General features: G+C 40.6%; 1 protein-coding gene across 5 annotated transcripts in view; it reads right to left on the minus strand.

Annotated features, from left to right (window-relative positions):
• thsd7ba (thrombospondin, type I, domain containing 7Ba) overlaps positions 1-23,028 on the minus strand; it is a 140,907-nt gene that overhangs the window by 1,282 nt on the left and 116,597 nt on the right. For 4 of the 5 annotated variants that reach the window (XM_061692618.1, XM_061692619.1, XM_061692616.1 and 1 more), the window contains 11 exons: positions 21,831-21,964; positions 21,106-21,259; positions 15,840-15,984; positions 14,433-14,548; positions 13,426-13,543; positions 12,025-12,170; positions 11,108-11,276; positions 6,842-7,015; positions 5,275-5,370; positions 2,785-2,867; positions 8-197 (listed from right to left, as the gene is read on the minus strand). In XM_061692618.1, coding sequence (XP_061548602.1) covers positions 8-197; positions 2,785-2,867; positions 5,275-5,370; positions 6,842-7,015; positions 11,108-11,276; positions 12,025-12,170; positions 13,426-13,543; positions 14,433-14,548; positions 15,840-15,984; positions 21,106-21,259; positions 21,831-21,964 — 1,525 coding nt within the window. The remainder of the gene's footprint in view (positions 1-7; positions 198-2,784; positions 2,868-5,274; positions 5,371-6,841; positions 7,016-11,107; positions 11,277-12,024; positions 12,171-13,425; positions 13,544-14,432; positions 14,549-15,839; positions 15,985-21,105; positions 21,260-21,830; positions 21,965-23,028) is intronic. The other variant, XM_061692620.1, reaches the window with a different exon arrangement.

The raw sequence follows: 23,028 nt of genomic DNA on the forward strand, positions 1-23,028 counted from the left end.
TCAGTACCTGAGCCAACAGGTCGTAAGGTCCACTCTGTGGGCCAGTCTCGGGCCTGCGATGGTTTTAATCTTCCGGAGTTGGTTTTTACATCAGCTTTCTTATTGGCGTCCACGCCAGGGGTTCGAGTGCAGTAGTCCAAGAAGCCGTGTGTTGTCATCACTTCGGTGTAACCCTTTTCACACCCACACACACCGCTCTGCATGGAAAGGGGAGATACTATTTAGCTAGCACAAGACAACATATATCGCTAGTTTCTTATTCCCTACACGTGCTTCCCAACCTTTATTAAGACAAGGCACATATTCAACATGAGAAAATTCGTACGGCCACGGTACAATGGATGAGAATTACTGCCTGACACACACATGCAAACACATTTGCATTGTACAGGGTTGGGGGGATCCCCCGGGCCCCCGCAGATAATTTTATATTTTATTTTAACATCAATTAAGCAATCTGGAAGACTCTGAATAGTACAATAAGGCAACATAAACACATTTTCTTCACACAGAAAAACATTTATTTACACTGCTCAAGTACATGTTGATGTACAAATTAAGGTTTAAAATTACATTTGCCTCATTTCTTTGCTTTTTTTGTTTTGGCCTTAAACTTGAGCCAGGCCCATCTCCACCTGCACCTGATGCCTGCTTCAACCTGTGCCACATGAATAGCACCCTCCTCTTTAAGCACTCTCATTCTGGAAAAGAATTGAATAAAATCATTGTCTGTTTCACTTCATTTTTCACTATTACCAACTTCCAAGGCTAATCCCAAATGCATCCTCCAGGAAAATATTAAGTACAATATTTTTATGGTTTTATTGGCCATTTCTGAATTTCAAGTTAGTTAATTCTTGTGTTGTGACATAATCCCTAACATCGCTCCGTCGCTTAATACATTTAACATTAACATCCGTAAACTAATTAGATAATTTTAGGCGCGTTTCCTAATTAATACAAGATGTACTAGCGAATCAACTCTTGTCACCGATGTTACGTGTGCTTCGCGGTTCCGCTGAGACCACAACCAGGGCCACGACCCGCAGCACCTCAACGTGAAAATACAAAAGACCGGTGCAACAAATACGACACCGGCTGATCTGATGAGCCAAAATTTTGCTTAAAAGTAGCAAAATAAGATGTCCGCTTCAGAGGTGGGTAGAGTAGCCAAACATTGTCCTCAAGTAAGAGTAGTGTTACGTGATAATAATGTGACTCACGTAAAAGTAAAAAGTAGTCCTCCAAAAAATTACTTAAGTGTAAAAAGTACACAGTGAATGAATTACTCAAATACTGAGTGAATAGTAAGTAACTTCAGATTTTTTTAAACCGCAGAATGAACATACATATATATACATATATATATATATATATATATGTATATATATATAGTACTCTCGCGCACGAAGTAGTTGATAAACAAGCAATAATTGATACATCAAAGTAGCGAGAGACATTTAGATAATTATAACGGAGTAAAAGTACCGTTACCGAAGTTTGTTTTTGTGCCAATCGCAGGGCACATATAAACAACCATTCGTACTCACATTCACACCTACGGGCAATTGAGAGTGTTCAATTAACCTACCATGCATGTTTTTGGGATGTGGGAGGAAACCGGAGTGCCCGGAGAAAACCCACGCAGGCACGGGGAGAACATGCAAACTCCACACAGGCGGTGCCGGGGCTTGAACCCCGGCCCTCAGAACTGTGAAGCAGACGCTCTAACCAGACGCTCACCGTGCCACCATGGTTACATTTATGTTTTGTAATTTTCTTCATGTGTGTGGTTGGATGTTGCCAAACTTAACCATGTCCACTCTGTCATAATGAAATAAATATTAAAACTTTTCAGAAAATTTAAATGTATCTGTTAAAACAGTAAACACTCGGTTTTCCAACTGAATCAAGTTGCTACGTGAAGGTCCACCATCTGCTTATAAAACATGAACATTTGCCAAAAATGTCCACCCTGTCATTATCCACTTTGTCAGAAAGCTCACATAGTTTGCTGTTTGCATGTACACTGCTGATTGCAGTTAATTTTCTACAGTCTATTTTTTAAAAAGTGTGCAAGCTTGACCAACATACATTTGAACACCATAACATCTACCTAATACAATGAATATGAAGTTCAATGGAAAATCTCAGATTTTGGAGGTTCATATATGGACTTTGTGCAATTAATAGCGTAGAACCACGAACATTAAGGCCAAATTCAATACACTACATTACATCAAATTTTCTTCAAATAATTGAAGCTTCTAAAATGTGAGTGTAATTGGTTGTTACACATGGCAAGTGATTGGCTGGCAACTAGTCTATGGTGTACCCCGCCTCTCACCCAGAGTCAACTGAGCTCGGTTGCACCTCCCCTGCGACCCTATTGAGGATGAGCACGATAGAAAATGGATGAAAGCACATCTATTTTAAGGTCTTTTAATAAAGGAGGGATGTGCATCGCTTCTTTTCAGTTTGACGGTATCTTGTAGTTGCATGAAGGCAACTGCGAGGGGCAGTAAAACTTCAAATTTTAGTCACGTCTCCTTGATTGATTTTTGATTTGTATGCAGTTCCCCACCTTCTCTAGCTGTAGTCACATCCTGGCATCCAGCCTGCATTTATTGGCATTAATATGATTATACTTTATGGCCCCTTCTTCAAAATTCAAGATGTCATCATTCAAAGTCCATTTGAAACGACCACAATGGGAAGAAAGTGGCAAGACTACCCAAGAATTGATGACAGTTGTGTGATGAAGTATCGTGTGAGCGAGCTTACCGAGGTGCAGTGTGAGAAGGGCTTGGTGCACGGTGGATGGCAGTGGCGGATCATGCTCGGCCTTTTCTGCGGGAAACATCCCCCTGAACGAGGAAAAGAAAAAAGGTGTTTCCCTTTCGTGCCTGGACTCATCGATCACTAAATTAATGGAGTGTCACCACTGATTAATGGGCTTAGTTGCCTATCGGGGTCCATGATCAATCTGTGAACATTTTAATTCCAACATGGAAAATTACATGTCAAAATATCAAAGAGTGTTGGGCTGCCTCTCCAGAGGGAGGTTATTCCGCCTGGGCTCATATTTGCCTGAAACACTTCCTTTAAAGCGATAAGATCACATTCAGCTTCTATTTACAGCACACAGAACTCGCCCTAAGCCTCCATTCCCACAGCACTGCTACCTTTGTTCCATTTCACTACGCCTTCTTTTCTTCCCACACATACAAATGCATGATTATATTTATATGGATTGAAAGTCTCCTAGCTCAGCCTCTGGCTTATTGATTACTTATGCTAAGAGTGAGAAGAGAAATCAATGAAGGCTGCACTGAGAATAGGCACGTCAGATAAGGTGGTAAATTCAACTCGAGCACTATACTAAAATTCATCTTTTCATTTGTGATGTGTTGGCACCACGGGCCGTCGTTTGCTGCTATTAGCTTGTATTTGGAAATTAAGGTGTTGGATTCTGCTGGGGAGGATTAAATAATGCGTTGTGAGGAAAACCCCACATACAGAAAATCACAAACCTGAGTACACCCCTCACATTTTTGTAATGAAAAAACAAAATCTTTTCATGGGATGGTACTTTGTGGCCACTGCGCTGCAGCTCAGTTTCAGAGTGTGAGCAATATTTTTCCTAGATTAGGCTCGTGAGTCTCAATTTTAAGGAGGTATGCAGGCTCCATCTAGTGGGACACACAAAAAAATCCCTGCCTAAGTACAGTGCAGTTGTATTTAACTTTTAAATTCAATTAATTCATCATTTAGTCGTGAAGAAGTTAGTTTTTAAACATTTGTTGAGTTACAACTTTTTAAAAACATTGTTTTAGCGTGCATGCATGCTACCGTATGTTTTAAGCTAGCGTATGTTTTACCATGCCTGCGCCCAATAATACGGTGCGCCTTATGTATGTGTTAAATACCGAAATAGACCCCGTGGCTTTAACGTCCGCCTTCACGCACCCTTCCCCCTTTACGTGCGCATGCTGTCCTCAGCCACGTCCGCTTTTCCTCTGTATAAGCAGCGTGTCGGAAGGAAATGTTCCCAGTCAGTCAAGCGGTCAAAAAAAAACAAAAAAAAAAAGTCAAGTGGAGCGCTCATCACACAACATCTATAGATGTTGCAACTCGGTGCACACATAAGACGCACTGCGTTATAAGGCGCTCCGTCCATTTTGGAGAAAATCTAAGACTTTTAAGTGCGCCTTATGGTCGTGAAAATACAGTACTCATTGTTGGCCAGCCACTCCTGGGAAGGTTCACCACTGTTCCATACTTTCTCCATTTGAGGTTAATGGCTCTCCCTATGGTTTGCTGGAACACTAAAGCTTTAGGAATGGCTTTGTAACCCTTTCCAGCCCAATAGATATCCAATACTTTATTTCTTACCTATTGTTGAATTTGTTTGTATCGTGTCATTTTGTTGATTTTTTTTTTCCGTCCGACTTAATTTTGTCAGACAGGTTCTGTTTAAGTGATTTCTTTATTGAACAGGTCTGGAGGTTATATTTGTCTGATATTTTTTGATATTTTCACTGCACTGTATTTTTTTTATGTAGTACTTTGTGTAGAAAGTTTAAGAACCACTGGCCTTTGCCATCTCTAAAATCTTTTTTTTCTTTTCTTTTCAGATCCTCAGAGTTCTTTTCTATGAGGTGCCATATTGAACCTCCATTGACCGGTATGATGAGATAGTGTGAGAGTTATAACACCAAGTTTAACACATTCGTTCCCCATTCACACCTTCACATGACAAAAGGGATTTGTACATTTTCACTTAGAGGTGTAGACACTTTTGTTGCCATCGGTTTCGACATTAATGGCAACAAAAATGACAAAGTTATTTTAAGGGGACAGTACATTTACACTCTTATACAGGTATAAGCTGTACACTAATGACTAAACATTGTCAAGTGTCATTTTGTTTACTGTTTTTCCATGAAAATATATCATAAATTATTTTCAGAAATTTGAGCAGTATACTCACTTTGGGGAGATGCTACACTGTTCTTTTCCAATTGTCCCCTAGAAAACATAGTACCATAAAACCTTGATCATGCATATTGATGCACTTGCAGCTAACACTGGTTCACACCCGCGTGAGGAGCATAAAAACAGAACGAGGACACTTAAGTGTCTACTGCATCAACCCAGACATACAGTATAAAGATATTCACATTTATGTACAGCTCTGCATATTTCTATGACAAGCCTGGTCAGCTTACCTCCCCTCATCTGGGGTGGTAAGCTGAGAGTGCAGATGTTCACCTGTGACAATGACGCCATCCGAGCGCTGACACCACACTGCTCTCTCATTATTGCTCCATCTTCCTGTCCTCCACTGGTAACTGTAGCATTGGCCTCCTGCAGCAGAAGCAGAGAGGCAGATGATGCTCATTAGCAGCTCGTATCGACCATCCAGCGTGGTTGTTAAGCTCCGATGGACATTTACCAAAGATGTACTACATGACAGGGTAAGACATAATGCGGTTGGAGGAAAAAGGGGTACCATTTACCACTCTGTGGGGATTACAGGAAATGGGATGGCTGGAATTGGCTGGAACTGAATTAGAGGCCGCTTTTTTTCTAAGTACATTTTTGCTGGAGGGAAAGTCTGTTGAACACAACTTGGAAACATTCAAGTCACATTCCATTCATCAATAAAAAAAAAAAAAAAAAAAACCAGGATTAAAGATCAGACTATTTAGCTAACAAGACAAATTTAGTAAGACAAGAATGTTGCATTAAATTAAATGTCAACTACTTTGATAAAATGTTTATAAAAGTGGCTAATTAATGAGGGAATAAAAACCCTGTGGTTTATTCAGAATAACAAGGTATGAATGGGGGGAAAGGGCAACCTTATTTGATGAATCACAAAAAAACAACACTTAGAGATGTGTGATTAAAAGAGCCCACCCAAACAAACTCACAGAAAATACATGTACATACAGTATATTATCTATAAAGTCCACTGGACTAGGCAATAACCCCGATATTTCATGCAAATTGGAAACGTGGTGGAACAGTTTTGACCTTACGATGCTTCGACTACTGACCTTTTAATAATGGCCTGTGACACTGTTTCAATTTGACATTAATATAGAAAAACCATCATTAACACCATGACTGCATTTCTACAGTACTGTAGATATGCTATGTTTAACCTTTTAGCCATAGTTTAGTGAAACCAACAAGCAATAATTACATGAAGCAGTTTAACTGCGGTATGACAAGACACTCTCTACAATGTCATGGCCAATTGCAGTACATATTTATTTATTCATTCATTCATTGGCAGATGTATAACAGACCACAGAACTCGTGAGCTAGCTGTTGGTGTTGTGTGGATCGTGGTGCTTGCCCTGGATTTGGTGTGTGGAAAATGATAACATACTGTATATATAAATTAGTTATCCATCAATTTTTTGGGGGGTGTTTATGTATTAATATGAGGCGAGCATACATTTATATGGATTCGCAGTCACGGCCCTCTGTTGGAAACCATAACTACGCCCACAACAAAAATAGGTTTGACACCCATGATTTAGTTTTCAGTTACAATAACATGCATGTTTTTGGAGTGTACGAGGAAGCCTGAGTACCCGAAGAAAACCCACAAACACGGGAAGAACATGCCAAATCCACAAATCCGGAGTAGAGATTCGAAACCAGAACGTCACAACTGCGAGGTAGACGTAATAACCACTAGAACACCATGCTGCACATACTGTAATCCCAAATATTGGATAAATCTCAATTTCTTCCATAGGCGTAACAATTCGAAAACAGCATTTTTCAAGAAAAACTAGACGATAAGAGGTTTGCTCAGTACCTTTACATGGCTGCGTCTCAAATACTTGCTGTGGGCAGGTGTCCTGGTTCTCACTAACTTGAATGATCACCGCTCTGGAGCGGGATTGACGTCCTGTGCTTTCAAAGCTCCGCCCCTCCACACAAGTCAGTTGGCAAGAACTCCAAGATGACCACTCAGCCAAATGGCAGTCTCCTGAAGGCACAAAAACAACCCCAGAAACTAAATAAGGATACATAACAGGCAAGCACACCTTAATAAATAAGACTATCAGATTATTTTCCAACACACACACTACACAGTGGATGGCAAGCAAGATTTCAGGGATTATTTTATTGGCGTTCCCCTGACAGTGTCTGGTACATTTACTCGAGAAAACTACTTTGACACATCTGTGGCTGATACCAAAAGCACAAACAAATTACACACAGCCCAGTGGGTATTCAGAGATAATAGACCAACCGCCGTCATATATTACATTAACCTATAACTCGATAGCCAGTAGTAAAATGTGTCTCGTGAGGAAGCGCCAAATTAATTTGATTTGGGGCGACATTTTTAGCAGAGAAAACTGGTTGATATTTTTTGTCACGCTACAAATAGCACATGAGCACTTTGCTGATTTTCAAACAAGAAAAAGCCTTGTCATCTTTAACGGGGTCATTCTGCAGTAAAAACATTGATGGATTTTATAGTTTAAATTTATGGTCAACTGAGGTATGACCACAACGACACAAAAAGCCATTAGTGGAATTTACGTAGCAGCTTAAAAAGTACAGTACAGTTACTGGTACCTTGGTAAGTTTGCAACAGCCCTGCTTACACAGAACAGTACAGGTAAATATGAATATAGTAATATTCATAGTAAATGTATGTAATGCATGGTGATTTGCATTTAAAAAAATGCCTCATTTGTTGCTACAGCAAAAAAAGTTGGTTCACGTTTGTACAGTATGAACAGTTTCAATCTTGAAAGTAAAAGTAACAGCGAAAAAAACTGAAATCACTTTTTGACCCAATTTCACTGGGGGAAATACCTACAAGGCTACGACAAAAATGACACATTTTGGATGGAGCAATCACAGAGAGAGGATTAAAAACTGGTCGAGTTACTTATTTTATGGCTAATGTCAGCATGTAGCTCAGTTTCAGAGCTTCCTCATGAGAGAAGGGGCGTTACAGAGGGCTGCTGATGGTGTGGTGAAGAGTAAACGCGGATTCAAGCTTATTTGACCCTTGTGACATGGAGCGTTATGCTGCTGAAAGTAGCTATTAGAAGAGGGTAGGTATACTGTAGACACAAAGTGATGGAACTGGCTGGAGTGTAAGTGTTTAAATGATACTCAATCATACTAAGATGTCAAACTGTGTCAATGGTATATCTTCCAATATCACCTTTCATATTTTCCGAACCATACTTATTAATTCTCTGCCAGCCGTTTTCAGCGCAAAGATCTCCGTATTGCTCGTCAGTTTAGACCATTTTGAATAATTTTTCAAGACTAATGTGACTTTGTAAGCACCAAAACTACCAAGAAGAAAAAGTAGACCTTTTTCTTTCACCAGAAAAAAAGTTTGTTTCGAGCCTTTTTAATTCTTTAGTAATCACCAGTAGAACATAGGTTGGTTTCACCCAAAATTATAAAACAACAAAAGCAAGACTGAAAAGGGCTGCTGTTGGCAAAATAAGAATTCATTCACAGATGTAAAACTATGAAACACGCCATGAGTGATGCTGACTCATTGCATGGCTTGAGTTGAACGTCATGGCTTTTTTTACATGGCATTCCTCAGTCTGAGCAATCAGTCCTCAGTCAGTCTGAGGTGCCGAAAATTGTCCGATTTCCTACGCGCTCCCACTTCTGTCCCTCGTAATTGACGAGAGAAGCTTCCTCAATTTCCTCTTCTACTACTTTTTCTTCTTTGTATTTTCTGGTAGTTTAGATGCTATGCTGACTCTCACACGTTAGTCTTGGTAGTACAACAGACATTCGGTTCGGGGGAGTAGACGCGATTGGTTTGTGAAAATATCGTAATGCGTAGGGTGTGCTGTTGTGGTCATGTGGTGTACACTAAGAGCAGTAAGTACACACGTCAATGTTTTCCTCATGTGCAGGGCCTCTCATATCATTCGCATGTTAAAAATTGGTACGTAAAACCTAAAATGTTCTGCAAGTATTTTAAAATAATCCAGAATTTTACTTCACTTTAATTCCCACCTTCCTGCTCAGTCTGACTGTACTGCTATTGTACTTTTCAGTCATGTAGTCATAAGGCAGTCAACATCACATCAATCTTTATGCGCAGCACCACTCACTGTGTGCGTCTGTCAATCTTTAACACATGCTTAATAAGGTCAAGCACGGTATTGAAAAAAATGTATGCTGTTTGTCAAAAAGACATCCTCTGGAGTAGGCCATGGCAAAGTACATCAAGAAAACACTGAACTGTTTTATTTAGCAAGTGAGCCTCAGGTTCCATTCCCATGGCAAGCTTAGGCATATGAGTGAAGAGACTGAATAAACAGCGGCAGCTTTCATCTTATTTCTAGTATACATATTCACTGTATGAGGAGTTTCCTTATACTGATTTGGTTGTAGAAACATGCCGTGGGAGAAGCCATCGTGTACTGCAGTGACACACTTACTGCACATTGCATACATTTGAACACCCTTTACCCTGATTGGAGCAATTCTCACCAAATGACACACAATCACATCAAAATCCTCTGATCTTGAGCCGAAGCTTGCGGCACCAGTGTGTTGAGTGAGGAATTAAGGGAAACATCAGAGGTGCATGGCAAGATGATTCATCTTCATAGCAAATACCTACAACTCCAAACAAATTACATCTTCTCCTAAGTGTAGTGTCTTTTGTGTTATTTGGGCAAGTGTCTCTGCCCTCTGCCCCCAAGGCAGCGGCGAACCGGACGGTATCCGTCGTGCCCGCGCCAGCCCACCAAGGATTAAAGTAGCCAATGGAAAATACGAGTCATTTACAGAGGCAGGTGAGAGATGAAATAAAGGAAAAGTGTTCAATTGTGTTGGTGTGCCTGCCTTGGCACCCAGGGGCAGTATAAGATAGACAGACGGATATACTGTTCAGTTTGACATCTTAACTCCTTCAGCTCATTAGTATGGCACTAATATGAGTTGTTCTTCACAGAGGATAAATAATATATGACTAAGTACTGTTATATTGTCTGTCTAAATGTGTTGTTCCACCATTTGTCTTAAATCAGTTGCTTAAGGTTATCGCACAGCAACATATATCTATTTAGCATTAGCATTAAGCTAACAAACTGAAAGGCTAAGAATGTGGTTGTCTTAAATATGCAAGGTGTAATTCTCTGTTTCATGTTTAGTTTGACAGTAAACTTCAACTGGGAGTGGCATAAAACAACTTGAGGCCTTTTGTAGAATTGTTCACTATTTGCCAAAGTGCTGCTTATTGTGAAGTGAGTTGAGTGGAGTTCACTGCCACCATACAGCGCTCGTATCTCAAGTCTGCACTTTCAGGTCAAAGCAAAAAAAAAATTGGCCGCACAACGGGTCGTAAATACGAAAAACTCTGAGTCACTCGAATCTCAAGGCACCACTGGACTAAAAAAACACTATAAGGATTGGAAGATATTCAAACACATTCATTTTGGAATTGGATTCAAGCTCTGTAAAAATATTACGTACATATTAGAAAGAAAAAACAGCACCCTTTAGTTGAGCAATGATACCCAGTATAAAGCCCCCCCTGTTGATGATAGCAAAACTACAAGCTTAGTACTTGGTGTGGAGCATCATATGAATACAGGAGTCAACAATGGCATGCAGAGTCATTCAACAAATCGGTAAGCTGTTACAATTTAAGTGTGGTATCGTATGATAACTGCATCTGTAAATAATGTGATTAGTTGAGCAAGTGGAAGCATGTGGAGGTTGGGGGATACTTTTGGACATGGCCAGTTATAGCTAAATGGGTAATTAGTTATTGTATTGTAGTTTATTGACTTGGCAATAGCAGCTGTTTTCAGCAGCAGCTGAAATGTCAATGACTCAGGAGAGTTGATGGATTGCAGCACATGACTGCACCATTATTGACGATGTGGCATGTAAAGCAGGTAAATAATTATTGGTGTTATGAGTGCAAAATGAATGCATAATACATAATTCATACTGGCAAAAAAAATAATTACTATAAAATGAGTGTGTTGCTGGAGAGCTCTTCATTGCTTGTGAATTATGTTGATTCATTTGAATAGGGAACGTGTATTTTAAATAAGGGGATCTTTACCTTGACAGGGAACAAAGCACGGCTGCTCCACATCCTTTTGGATTTCCTTCCTTATTTTGTCTCCACAAAATCTCTCTGCCACTGGAGCAGGAGGAGACTCGGTCCAGTCACCCTTGTGAATGATACACGATAGGTTTCTTCTTCGAACCCCCTCGCCACACTCTGCACCCTGCAGAGTCACACGAACATGTACATACACAGTATATACAAGTGTAATCGGTCTTTTTTTTTGTTGCTATGTACAATACAGTATGTACGGCTGCACAGGGTTACATCCCCCCCCCAAAAAAAAAAATGCTAGGGGAAAAGGGGATTTTATAACATAGTATTGTAGAGTGCTATTTTTCTCATTGAAAACACATTGCAACATTTTCTGTTGATTTTTAGGGAGGCTGGAACGAAAATATGTTATTTCCATTCTTTCCAATGGAGCAAGACGATTTGACATACATGAGTTTTGAGTTACGAGTGTGGTCCAGGAATGAATAAAACTCGTATCTCAAGGCACCACGATATTTGATTCCTTAATTGTAATTATACTTAGCTGTTGCTGTATTCTTATATGATACAATTCAATGCGTGTGTGTGTGTGTGTGTGTGTGGGCGGGGCGGCGGGTGGGGGTCATGCACAGGGTGCTTTCAAGCTAGGACTGCCACTGTGTATAACGGAACGGTAGTCGAACGTCCTAAATGTTATACGGTAACATATAAGGAGGATTATATGTTATAGGAGGATTATGTCAGAAAGACACAGACAAATCTCTGTCCAGGCTGGTCCATACAATACGGCAAAAGTGACAATTAGTTGACAATAATAAAGAAGAAGAACTGAAAACGGCTCACAGGAGTCATGCATTTGTCAATCTCTGTTGTGAACTTCTTCATTCACTATGCTGTTCCAGTCGAGATGGTCATACCTCTATGGTGCAGGGGGACCAGTCGCTGAGCAGCCACATGTAGCAAGGACTTATGGGACATGGCTTTGTCTGGACGAGCTGGTTGGGACAAGGCCGACCTTCCTCATGAGCCTCCTGCAAGATTCTCCGAGTACGCACGGACTGTCCTGCAGAACACATGCACACATTTGTTAGCTTCAATCTACAGTAGAATAATTCCTTTATTCTGCCTCTGTTAACATGAGAAACTGATAAACAATTAAAAAGTTGGGTTTATACATTAAAATAGCTGACACACTGAGCACCGTGAAATCAGTGCCTAAAATTGATATAATGCATATTCAGGAAAAAGAACACAGCTGCGCCTACGCTTTTCCCCTCACGACACATTTTGCCAGAGACAAAGAGGAATTAGTTCAACAGCACTCTTCATCTGTTTCATCATTAATGCTCATGTCTAGCAGTCTCCTAAAACAAGTGCTTTGTGCAAGGGACTCATTAATAATTTGTGAGTGTAAAAGTGTGGGAAATGGTTGAAAAGAAAGGAGTGGCCCAAGAGGGTTTGCTAGTTCAGTATCTGAGTATGGCCTTCATCAGTGGTCCGGTCAAAACAGGAAAAAGAAAAAGAAAAAGTGGTTGTTAATGCCACAAGCTCTCAAAAACAAAAAAAGACAAATTCTCCTATGGCACCCTAATCATCACACCCAGAAACACGTGACACAAATCCCCCGTCGAGGCTGACAGACTGGCTGGCAGCGAGACTGAGTTTACATCCTCAGTAGCAGCATGCTTGGCTGGGAACTTCTTGGAGTGGAGGGGAAAGAGGCGAGAGCAACCAATGTCAAGTTCAAATTAATGAACTTAGGAAGATGCCAGTGAGCCTTTCCAATTAAAAGAATAACAAGGTTTCTCTCTTGCAGATCGGCTTTAGGAAGTCCTGGCAAACGATGCATGGATCCAGGTTAAAATCATTACCTTTTGTATAATGCATGAGCTTATAGCACATCTCTTTCAAAGCATGATTCGGATATATCTTTTATTTAGTAACACTAAATTATTAAACGCGCTTATCCTGTTATGAATCAGGTGAGCTATATACAATTGAGATGAAATTAACCTGCTGCTCCTCCACTCCGACCTCTGAAACCAAATCTGTATGTCAATTACAAATGGCAAAAACAGATTTTGCTAGATTGCGAAAACACACTCTCTGCCTGGTCAGAAGGCATTGAACCGATCCCATTATTTTTCTATATTTGACTACATTAAAATATATTCATGCAAGAATCCTGCACAATACCAGAGTAAGTCAGATGATGAAGCCCTGCAAATGTGGTCAGCAGTGTCTGTCCATCATGTGGCTATTCCCACAGGGGCACATGAAGTTATTTATTTATTTATTTGTTTGTTTGTTTGTTTTACCTTGGCTGCCACCGGTATGCGAGCATTGTTCCCATGGAGACCAATCAGAGAGTACACAGCTAACAGGACAGTCGACCACACAGTTCTCCACCAGCCTCCAGTCCTTGACCAGCCCAGACTGTACAACACAAGGGCACAGCAGCCGTAATAAGAGCCACCAATTCAACATTTAACCACACATTTAAACATTTTTGTAAAATATATATTTCAAACTTCCCATTGAGCCTCATTAATCATTTAATTTATTTGGTGCTACAGAATGTATGAGAAATGAACAGCGCATTTGGGACCAAGAATCTTTTACGATTTATTTTAAACAGACCACTGAGAAAAGCAGAGGCTGCTGCAGATAATGTAGCTTTAAACCAAATTGCCTCATGAAACATGAATAGATGCAATATATATAAATTATTGAAAGCCCAAACGCCCTGTTTGTTTGAAACAAAGGAGACAGAGGCACAAATGTAGCTCACACTGATTTCCACGTGAAACGAAAGCTAATGTACCCAGTGGGCAGTTTTATCCATTTCGGGATCCCGTTCATCCATTTTCTATAGCGCTTATCCTCACTTAGGGTCGCGGATGAGCTTGATCCTATCCTGGCTGACTTTGGGCAAGAGGCGGGGTACACCCTGGATTGGACGCTAGCTAATCACAAAGCACATACAATATAGACAAACATCTATTCACACTCACATTCACACCTTAGGACAATTTAAAGTCTTCAATTAAGGTGACATGCATGGTTTTGGAATGTGGCAGAAAGCCTGAGTACCTGAAGACAACCTACAAAAGCGCAGGGAGACTGGAGAACCCCCGTGCCGCCCCATTCTGGGATCACCTCTTTGTTAAATGTGGTAAACATATCTAAACCAACAATGCATGATACAACATACACAACACAACTACCACTCAATTACAGTAGCAGCATGATTGTTAAAATGACCCTAATTTTCCTATCGGACTGAATAGTTGGCTGTCGGTAAAAACTAGATGTTAGAGGTTACCTGCTCACACTTTTGCAAGTCGACAATCATTCCATCACTGCGGACGCAGTCGAGAAGTCGATTCCTGGCACCTTGACCGCAGATGGCATTTTCACTCAGCCGACATGTACTCCATTCTGCAATATACACACACATACACACTTGCAATAAACGTGTACATGAATGCACATGTGAAGTACTGAAAAAAAGCCCAAAGCAACTATTAGCTTTGTTGTTTTAGCAATCCTGTACGTCTACAATGTCTCAGCGTAGACCTTCAGCAAGTAACTTAATATGCCTGTGGATGTTTTCATTCATCCAGGTCATTGTTTTCTTAGCCCATTGAATTGATCGCAACTGGACTGTTCTGGATGTCTAGATTACAAGAAGAGGTTTCGTCTCTAATCTGAGCAAGCTTCATCAATTAATGCACAAGGCTAGGTAGGACAGCTCTACCCTGACTGCTGGTGTGGAAACCCCAGTATTCATCCTCGAAGTTAGAGGCATGCCACAGCCACGAATGGTATCGCTCTTTTGGGATGCAACGCAACAGTCGTTAAACTCAATGGTGAGAGGACTCTGCCTGGCAACGACAGCTGTTTGGGTGGACTCACCCTCTTTAATATTCCATTCAGTTGTAAATGGTCATGGAGGCAACCAATGGCCAAAAATGGCTGTGTCTGGTTTGTTATGCTACATTTTTGACATCTCTTTAGAAGGGATGAATGCATCCCTTCGAATGTTAAGAAAATTGAAACCAGATACGAGAGTATTGTATTTGTTTCTCTCACTCTATCTGTTTGTTTGTTAGCAGGGAACTTCCTTGTTTATGGAGGAATATGAAAAGACAGGAGGTTCCATTATGATTTGGGGTTCTGGGTCCATTGATGCCATTGTGAGTCAATTGGTTAAAAATAAAATAAAATCCTGCAGCTGCACCTGTATACAGATTTCTTGTCTCATTGTGTACTTATGCAAAATGTATCTGTCCTGCTAATCACTGTTTTCAGGATCATTACTGAAGTCAACAGGAATTATATTAAAAAAAAAAAAAAAAAAAAAGACTTTTGTACAATACCGCAAACCGCTAATATTGTAGAGATAGACTCAATGGAAAAAAGAGACACAACTCTTAATTATCTAATTAAGCCAGCAGGGTTTGGGCTAGACCTCTAAATTGATTCTAAATCTCAAGTCTTAGACATTTTAGACAATTATATAGTTCCAACTTTGTGGTAACAGTATGGGGAAGGCCCAATTTGGCATGACTATGCCCCAGTGCACAAGGTGGATGAGCTCAGTGTGGAAGAACCCTGGGAGTGCAGTATTTGTTGATTTTACAGCCCCAACAAACACTGCATAACAACACGCATACATAAAAAAAAGTCCTGTACACTAAGTACAGTTGTACAAAGAAAATTCTCCTACCTGAGAGTTTATAATGGTAAGTGAAGCAGGTGGTGTTGAGGGTACAACTTTCGGACTGCATCAGCTCTGAACAGGCTGCGCTTCCCACAGCAGGGAGGCGGAGGATATGTCTGCTCCTATTTCTCTCTGAGCCTCGGTCACACTGCTAGATGTGCGGCGAGCGCAAACAAATACAAATGTATGACATTAAGACAAACTTCTTATGCTACTCAATATTTGCAGTACACAATATGTCAGATGGAAATGTTGCAATTTTTGGATGTCTTCCAAAATAATCATCCCTGTGGGGGAAATTAGATTGTCACACGAGTTATATTCAAAGTTACACCAAAAATAGGGTCAACCAACAAAATGAAGATAAAGAAAAAAAATAATAATCACAAGACATTTAAACTAGCTGATAAACTGACACGTTTCGAGGTTCCAAGCATAAGCGAGATCCAGTCGGTAGGCGACTGCCTTGGTACAATATTAATTTTATACAGTATGTAACTTTGGCTAGAAAGTAAAGCGTGGGGAGTCTCTGTCGCCGAAATGCACGGGTGCAGTGAATGGGGCAATCGATCATTGCCAAAAGCCTCTCAAAAATATCCACAACCCTCTTTATCACCCAAGTCCTCTTTCAATGGCAATACACTTCTTTCTTGACAGTAGTGCCATGTTTTTGTGGTTCAATAAAATATAATACAGTACATTATACTGTATGGAACCTCAAAACCCCATACAGGGTCACCTTTTTTCTGTTGCAGTGTGTCAGTTGATGTAAGGAGCTCAATTACTTGGCATGCCGCAGAGAAGACAGTCTTTGACTATACATTTTTTTCACAATAGTCGACTTCAGTCACGTTCGGCGTCGTTGCTTGGTTGCTGTAAATATAATGTATTTCGCTGTGTTAATACACACATTTGTCATTGCAAGCATAACCAGTGCTTGATTAGGACACCACCGCAGATTGTTGTTTGAATAAATGTAACGCTTGTTTTATGTGTTCTAAAAGTTTTTTAAGTCAGCTTGTTCTTCAATTTTGAATATAATAGGGTAGGTTACCTTTTTCACACGCTAGATGAACTACAAGGACTGGACAAAAATAAAAACTGTTGCTCTTATTTGAGTAAACACAATTTTGTTTTATTCATCTGTGAACTGTTTTTTTTTCCACCAGGAGAGACTGCTAGGAAGACAGCAATGATCAAACAATTAAAGGCAGCACAACAACTCCATCACTACCAAATGAAGTGACAAAATAAAATGCTGAGTATGGAGACCTGCGAGCACAGTCTTTGAGGGAGAGTGGCAGGAAAAAGAAAGTGTCTGCTTCAAACTTCATTCGTCCCTGTGGTCCTGATTCATCAGAACATGCACTTCAATCAATGTCATCTCCTAATGAGGCTCATCACTGGGAGGCTCATTAGTCAACAGCAGTTTTCACACCAACTGTCACAGAAACACACAAATCAATTTGTACATGACAACAAGCGCGTCTTGCAATCTGCCTTTTTTTGTTGACAGATTAAGTGCTTTCAATGAATAAGCATGCTCACACAATTTTTGGAATACGCTGCAATGATTAAAGTCAAGCAGCACACAATTAGGCCGCAATACATAAACAATACCTTGTTAAAGTAGCACCGTACTCAGAAAGAGCATATGGCTGCATCATTCGCTTGCTGCTTTACCTTTGTGTTCTTTACATGTAATGCCCTGAAAGGTGCTTAGTCTCATTCCTCTTCTTATTACCATTATTATTGCATGTGAACTAAATTTAGCTCATTTCATGGCCTGAATTCAAATAAAAATGAATGGTATTTTAATGAATAACAGAAAAAGGTGTTCTCTCTAATTATATTATGTGAGCTAAACTAAACCAAAACTATGGGACCAGAGATAACCTTTGAACCCTGTTTTACTGAGTAAAAATATAACTGCAACACTTGTTTTTGCTGCCATTTCCTTGAAATGAACTAAAACATCCAAGATTTTTGTGCACAAAAGGCCAATTTCTCTCGGGTATTCTTCACAAATCCGTCTAAATCTGTGTTTGTAAACACGTCTCCTTTGCTGATATAATCCATCCACCTCAAGATGCTGATTATACAGCATGATTATTGCACAGGTGTGCCTTAGCCTGCCCACAATGAAAGGCCACTCTAAAATGGACAGTTTTATCACACGGTACAATACCACAGATGTAGCATCAAAGTATGGATTTGAGAACAATATTTGACAGAAATGATAATTTTGTAGCCGGCACGGTGGACGACTGGTTAGCACATCTGCCTCACAGTACTGGGGACCGGGGTTCAAATCCCGGCCCCGCCTGTGTGGAGTTTGCATGTTCTCCCCGTGCCTGCATGGGTTTTCTCCAGGCACTCCGGTTTCCTCCCACATCCCAAAAACATGCGTGGTAGGTTGATTGAAGACTCTAAATTGTCCGTAGGTGTGAATGTGAGTGCGAATGGTTGTTTGTTTCTATGTGCCCTTCGATTGGCTGGCGACTGGTTCAGGGTGTACCCCGCCTCCCGCCCGAAGATAGCTGGGATAGGCTCCAGCAGCCTGCGAAGATGGATGGATGGATGGTCCTTTTGTGTTTATAAAAAAAAGTCTTGTATCTTTGAGTTCAATTCATTAAAAAAAAAGGTGCAAAAACAAAAGTGTTGTGTTTATATTTTTGTTAAGCTATAGAAAAACCTAAGTGTGTGCACAAGCACTGTATTGTGCAAGACACGCCCCCCCACCCCCACCCCTGGCCTGCGGGTCTAATAGTGTCTAATGCAACTTTAATCCCTAATAAAAAATAAAAAAATGGACACCATTCTGAAGGAAAGAGTCCAAAATACAGATGTTTTTGACAATCGTGTTAGTTAAGATTAACTCCACGTTATGAAGACACTGTTCTATGATTTCCAGAACTGTGCAATATTATTAGATTAAAAATACTGCTGTGTGTATATGTGTGTGTAAGTGCGGTATGGAAATATTTTTTTATTTACTATTCTATTAGCCAACCACCCAATTACGACCAACACTCATACTTAATGTATTTTTGTATCTCTGTAGATATAACATCTATTTTATTGTCATTTATGAGGGATAGACTTCGATCCTTAAACTGCATATGTTGGTACTGAGTGTATGGTATAAATTTGGTGTATGGAATTTGAGACAGCAAAATGCTAAATACTAAGCTGTTAGCAATCACAATTAGCAGTAATGCTCTAGCGATGACTTCCATTCAGCTCACTCATAAATCATGTTATATGTACATTACACATCTAACAGTAGCTTAAAAATCACTTATACACTCTCCTCTGCCGTTTTTGGCAAAGTTTATCAGTGGCCCAACACTGCATCCGTCTACAATAAATGTCCGTGTGAAGCGTTGGTTCTGGCAGCGTAAAAAATTTTCTGAACGGAACTTTTTTTGTCCCGGTGGGCAGAAATTTGCATCAACCTGTTTTTGAAGTCGACTTAGCCAAGTTATTAGATTTTTTTTCCCCCAGCCCCAGTCACGATAATACAAGGCAACATGTCTATGTGCACTTGCAGCGCCACAAAACTGTATTGTAATGCTGTTCTTATCACATTGCTGCACATGCACAACATTCATGCATCAGGAAGTATGGCTCAAAGCGTACAAATGGATTTATTCAATTAGCATACCGGTCGCAGAATTCTATTATTTCATAATCAGCATCATTAAGTGTGATGAGACTGAAAAAAATAAACACGCATACTGTATGTACTGGCTCTGTGTGGAAAAAGTAATGCCCCCCCCCCCCAACCCCACTTGTTAAAAAGAAATCATGAATTAACTGCGGCTAATCACATTTTTTGATTCATTTTCACCGACCACACCCAAGCCTGATTACCTCCAGACGTGTTCAGTCAATAAATGACTTAAATCTAACCTATTTGAAAAAAATACATTGGCTGAAAGACCTAAAACACCTGCAACAAAATGCCACGATCCAAAGAAATTCAATTACAGACAAGAAATAAAGTAATTGACATCTATCAGTCAGTTCTAAAGCTTTAGGATTCCAACAAACAACAGTGAGTGCTATTATCCTCAAATGGAGAAAACATGGAACAGTGGTAAACCTTCCCAGCAGTGGCCAGCCACTAAAGAAGCACAGTGACAACTCACCCAGGAGGTCACAAAGGAACCCAAGACAACATCTAAAGAACTGCATGCCCCCCTTCCCTCAGTTAATGTCAGTGTTCATGATTCAACAAGAAGGCAAGAGACTAGGCAAAAATCACATTCCTGGCAGACTTCCAAGGCGAAAACTACTGCTGACCAAAAGAAACATGAAAGTTTGTTTTACTTTTTTAAAAAAAACAAAAACTAATGACTTTAGGCAGAATAGCCTATGGACTGAGGAGACGAAAACTGAACTTTTTGGAACGTGTGTGTTTCATTCCATCTTGCGTAAATGTAACACAGAATTTTTGAAAAAAAACATCATACCAACAGTCAAACATGGTGGTAGTGTGATGGTCTGGGGCTGCTTTGCTCCTTCAGGACCTGGGCGACTTGCTGCTGTTCCATCAATGCTGGTTGCATTGATGGAACCATGAATTCTGCTCCTTACCAGAAAATCCTGAAGGAGAATGTTTGGCCATCAGTTCGTGACCGCAAGCTGAAGTGCACTTGGATTCTGCAGCAGGCCAAAAAATCAAAACACACCAGCAAGCCAACTTCTGAATGGCTTATAAAAATTGGTTTTGGACTGGCCTAGTCAACATCCGGACTTGAATCCGATTAAAATTCTGTGGCATGGCCTTCAAAAGGCAATTTATGCTCCTAATGCCTCCATTAGGGGCTTTTCCACCAACCAACCCAGGAACTTTGAGTTCCTGGTAGCAAAAGGTTCCTGTGGCCCATGTGGTTTGTGTTTCCATCGCACTAATTAGTTCAGAGTAGCTTAAGCAAATAAGGGTGATGTTGCTCGTTACTGACATCTAATGGATCTAAAAAATGCTGGTATTTCAAGCTTTCGTCTTATTTTATATCTTAATATAAATTTCAAACATTTCTTGCTACCTTTAAAACCTAACTTTATATCCATATGAGGCAATTGAGAACTGATTCACATTTGCAATGCCAACTTGTCCAACTTTGTGTGAGCAAACATGGTCTACACAGTATAAACCGTTTATTGGCAAGTCTTTCGTTATAACAATATGCCATCCAAATGATCATGTCGTCTGTCCAATAATAAACAAAAAAACAAAAACAAAAAAAGGAATCTTGTTTCTTACCATTGGGCAGTTGCTCCAAGGTTCCCAGGATGACATGACACAGTTGTTGTGGCAGGCCAGAAAGCAGACCTGGGCCCTGGGTGGCATTTCCTCTTGATCACAGTGACTGTCCTCCACAGTGCTGACCTCCCCACTTGGTCCTTTCTTCACACACCTGGTGGAGCAGGAGATGCAGCTGTATAACTAGTCTCCAGGGTAATACTCACTAGGTCTTTCAGGAATACATCGACAAATTACTCTCTGAGACAATAAAGTTAATTCTGATCCTGATTTCCTGTACTTAATATACAGTAGTTTTTCCAAATGCCACTGAGTTTCAGTTGGCTCGTTTAGTGATGAATTTGTACAACAAACTCTGAACAGGAGTTCCCGAGTGTCAGGAAGGCCTGAGATAAGATTCAAACCAGGGACATCTCAACTGTGAGGCCTAATCACAAGTGCACTGTGCTGCAAAAATATCAAGCAGGGTATATACTGGATTACCCCATCTTGAATCAGAATTAATAGGCCTTGTTGAGAATCTAGCCTTGTTAATTGTGGCTAGTCCAATACATAAAAGCTGTACACATACACAGAGTGCCTATTTTAAATACCACTCATTAGAAGGCAGCTGTTTGGTCTGAATGTTCTCTCTTGGCATTGCGAGTACCAGGACCCGAGCCATGTCACCCCCCTGGTGAGTGTTGTCATTCCAAAACTCTGCCAAAGCTCCCTTGCTTGCTGACCTGATCTTGCGGCTTTGGACTCCCTCCCCACAGGATGGCGAGTCGCCCACCGTGTTGATTGTGCAAATGGACCAAGGCTCAATCCTCCACTTGTATTTTCTGCATTCACTTTGACATGGCACAGCTTCATTTACCTGCACACACACAAGGACAAAGACGCATTATGTAGTGAACGCAGCAGTGTGTGTAAAAACAAAAACAAAACAAGCACAAGCATGTATGAAATCATGTGTAAACAGTGCCCCTTTACTACCCACAGAGTCAAAAAAAAAAGGAGCGGCTCCTGTGAAGGAATATACAAAATAACAGTCTTGTTTATTCCATCAAGAGCAACAATAACAACCCACTCCCATTGAGAGGATCGGTAGGTTTTAAGCTACGGAGAGATATCCTGAATGCAGATGAGCGTGCAATGGAATATAAGTAAACACATGTACATGTGCAGTATAGGAAAACACTCAGGGAGGAATTTAGTGCATAATATGAGAGCGCTGGCTGGTGTGTTAAATGGATGATCATGGTAAAAAGGACCGGCAGGTGTGGGTGAATGTTACGTCTATTCACTTTCAGCCCACTGACACAGCAGGTCTGGCACGTCGACGTAACAAACGGAAGAGCCAGCGCCATGCTCCTGTGTACACGTTTACTCTCTAACAGTGTAATAGTCGGCTGCAGTGGAAGGTAGACTCCAGAGAACAATTTGTGGAAACGGCTATGACAAGCTGTAGTAGGTGTGTGTGTGTGTGTGTGTGTGTGTGTGTGTGTGTGCGTGTGTGTGTGTTTGTATGTGTGCGCGCAAAGTAGAGAGGGGATGACTGTTGAGCATTGCTTTCCCTCCAGGCTGCACAGATGCCCATTATACACCCTCATCATCTCCCATCTGTCCCTGCAGATGCCCCTGCTGGGTAAACTGGCAAATAGTCTTCTTATGCATGCTCCAACACTTCTGTGGCAGCACACCGTTCCACAGTGTCACCCAAAAAGGAATGACTTTCACCAATGTGCTGTCTATGCGAGTATGTATTGGTTGGTGACTATTACCACTTATTTTGTGTAAAATCACGTCAACCACACAGCCAGTACCAAAATACAAAGAGAGAGAGCAGCATCCTATACAATATGTTCCCAAGTAGATGTGACATGACACATTTATAAAGATTTTTCACTGCAGAGGAAAAGAGAAAATATGGAGCATGGT

This window comes from Phycodurus eques, chromosome 12 (assembly GCF_024500275.1).
Source record: "Phycodurus eques isolate BA_2022a chromosome 12, UOR_Pequ_1.1, whole genome shotgun sequence".
In the NCBI taxonomy this organism is placed as follows: domain Eukaryota; kingdom Metazoa; phylum Chordata; class Actinopteri; order Syngnathiformes; family Syngnathidae; genus Phycodurus; species Phycodurus eques.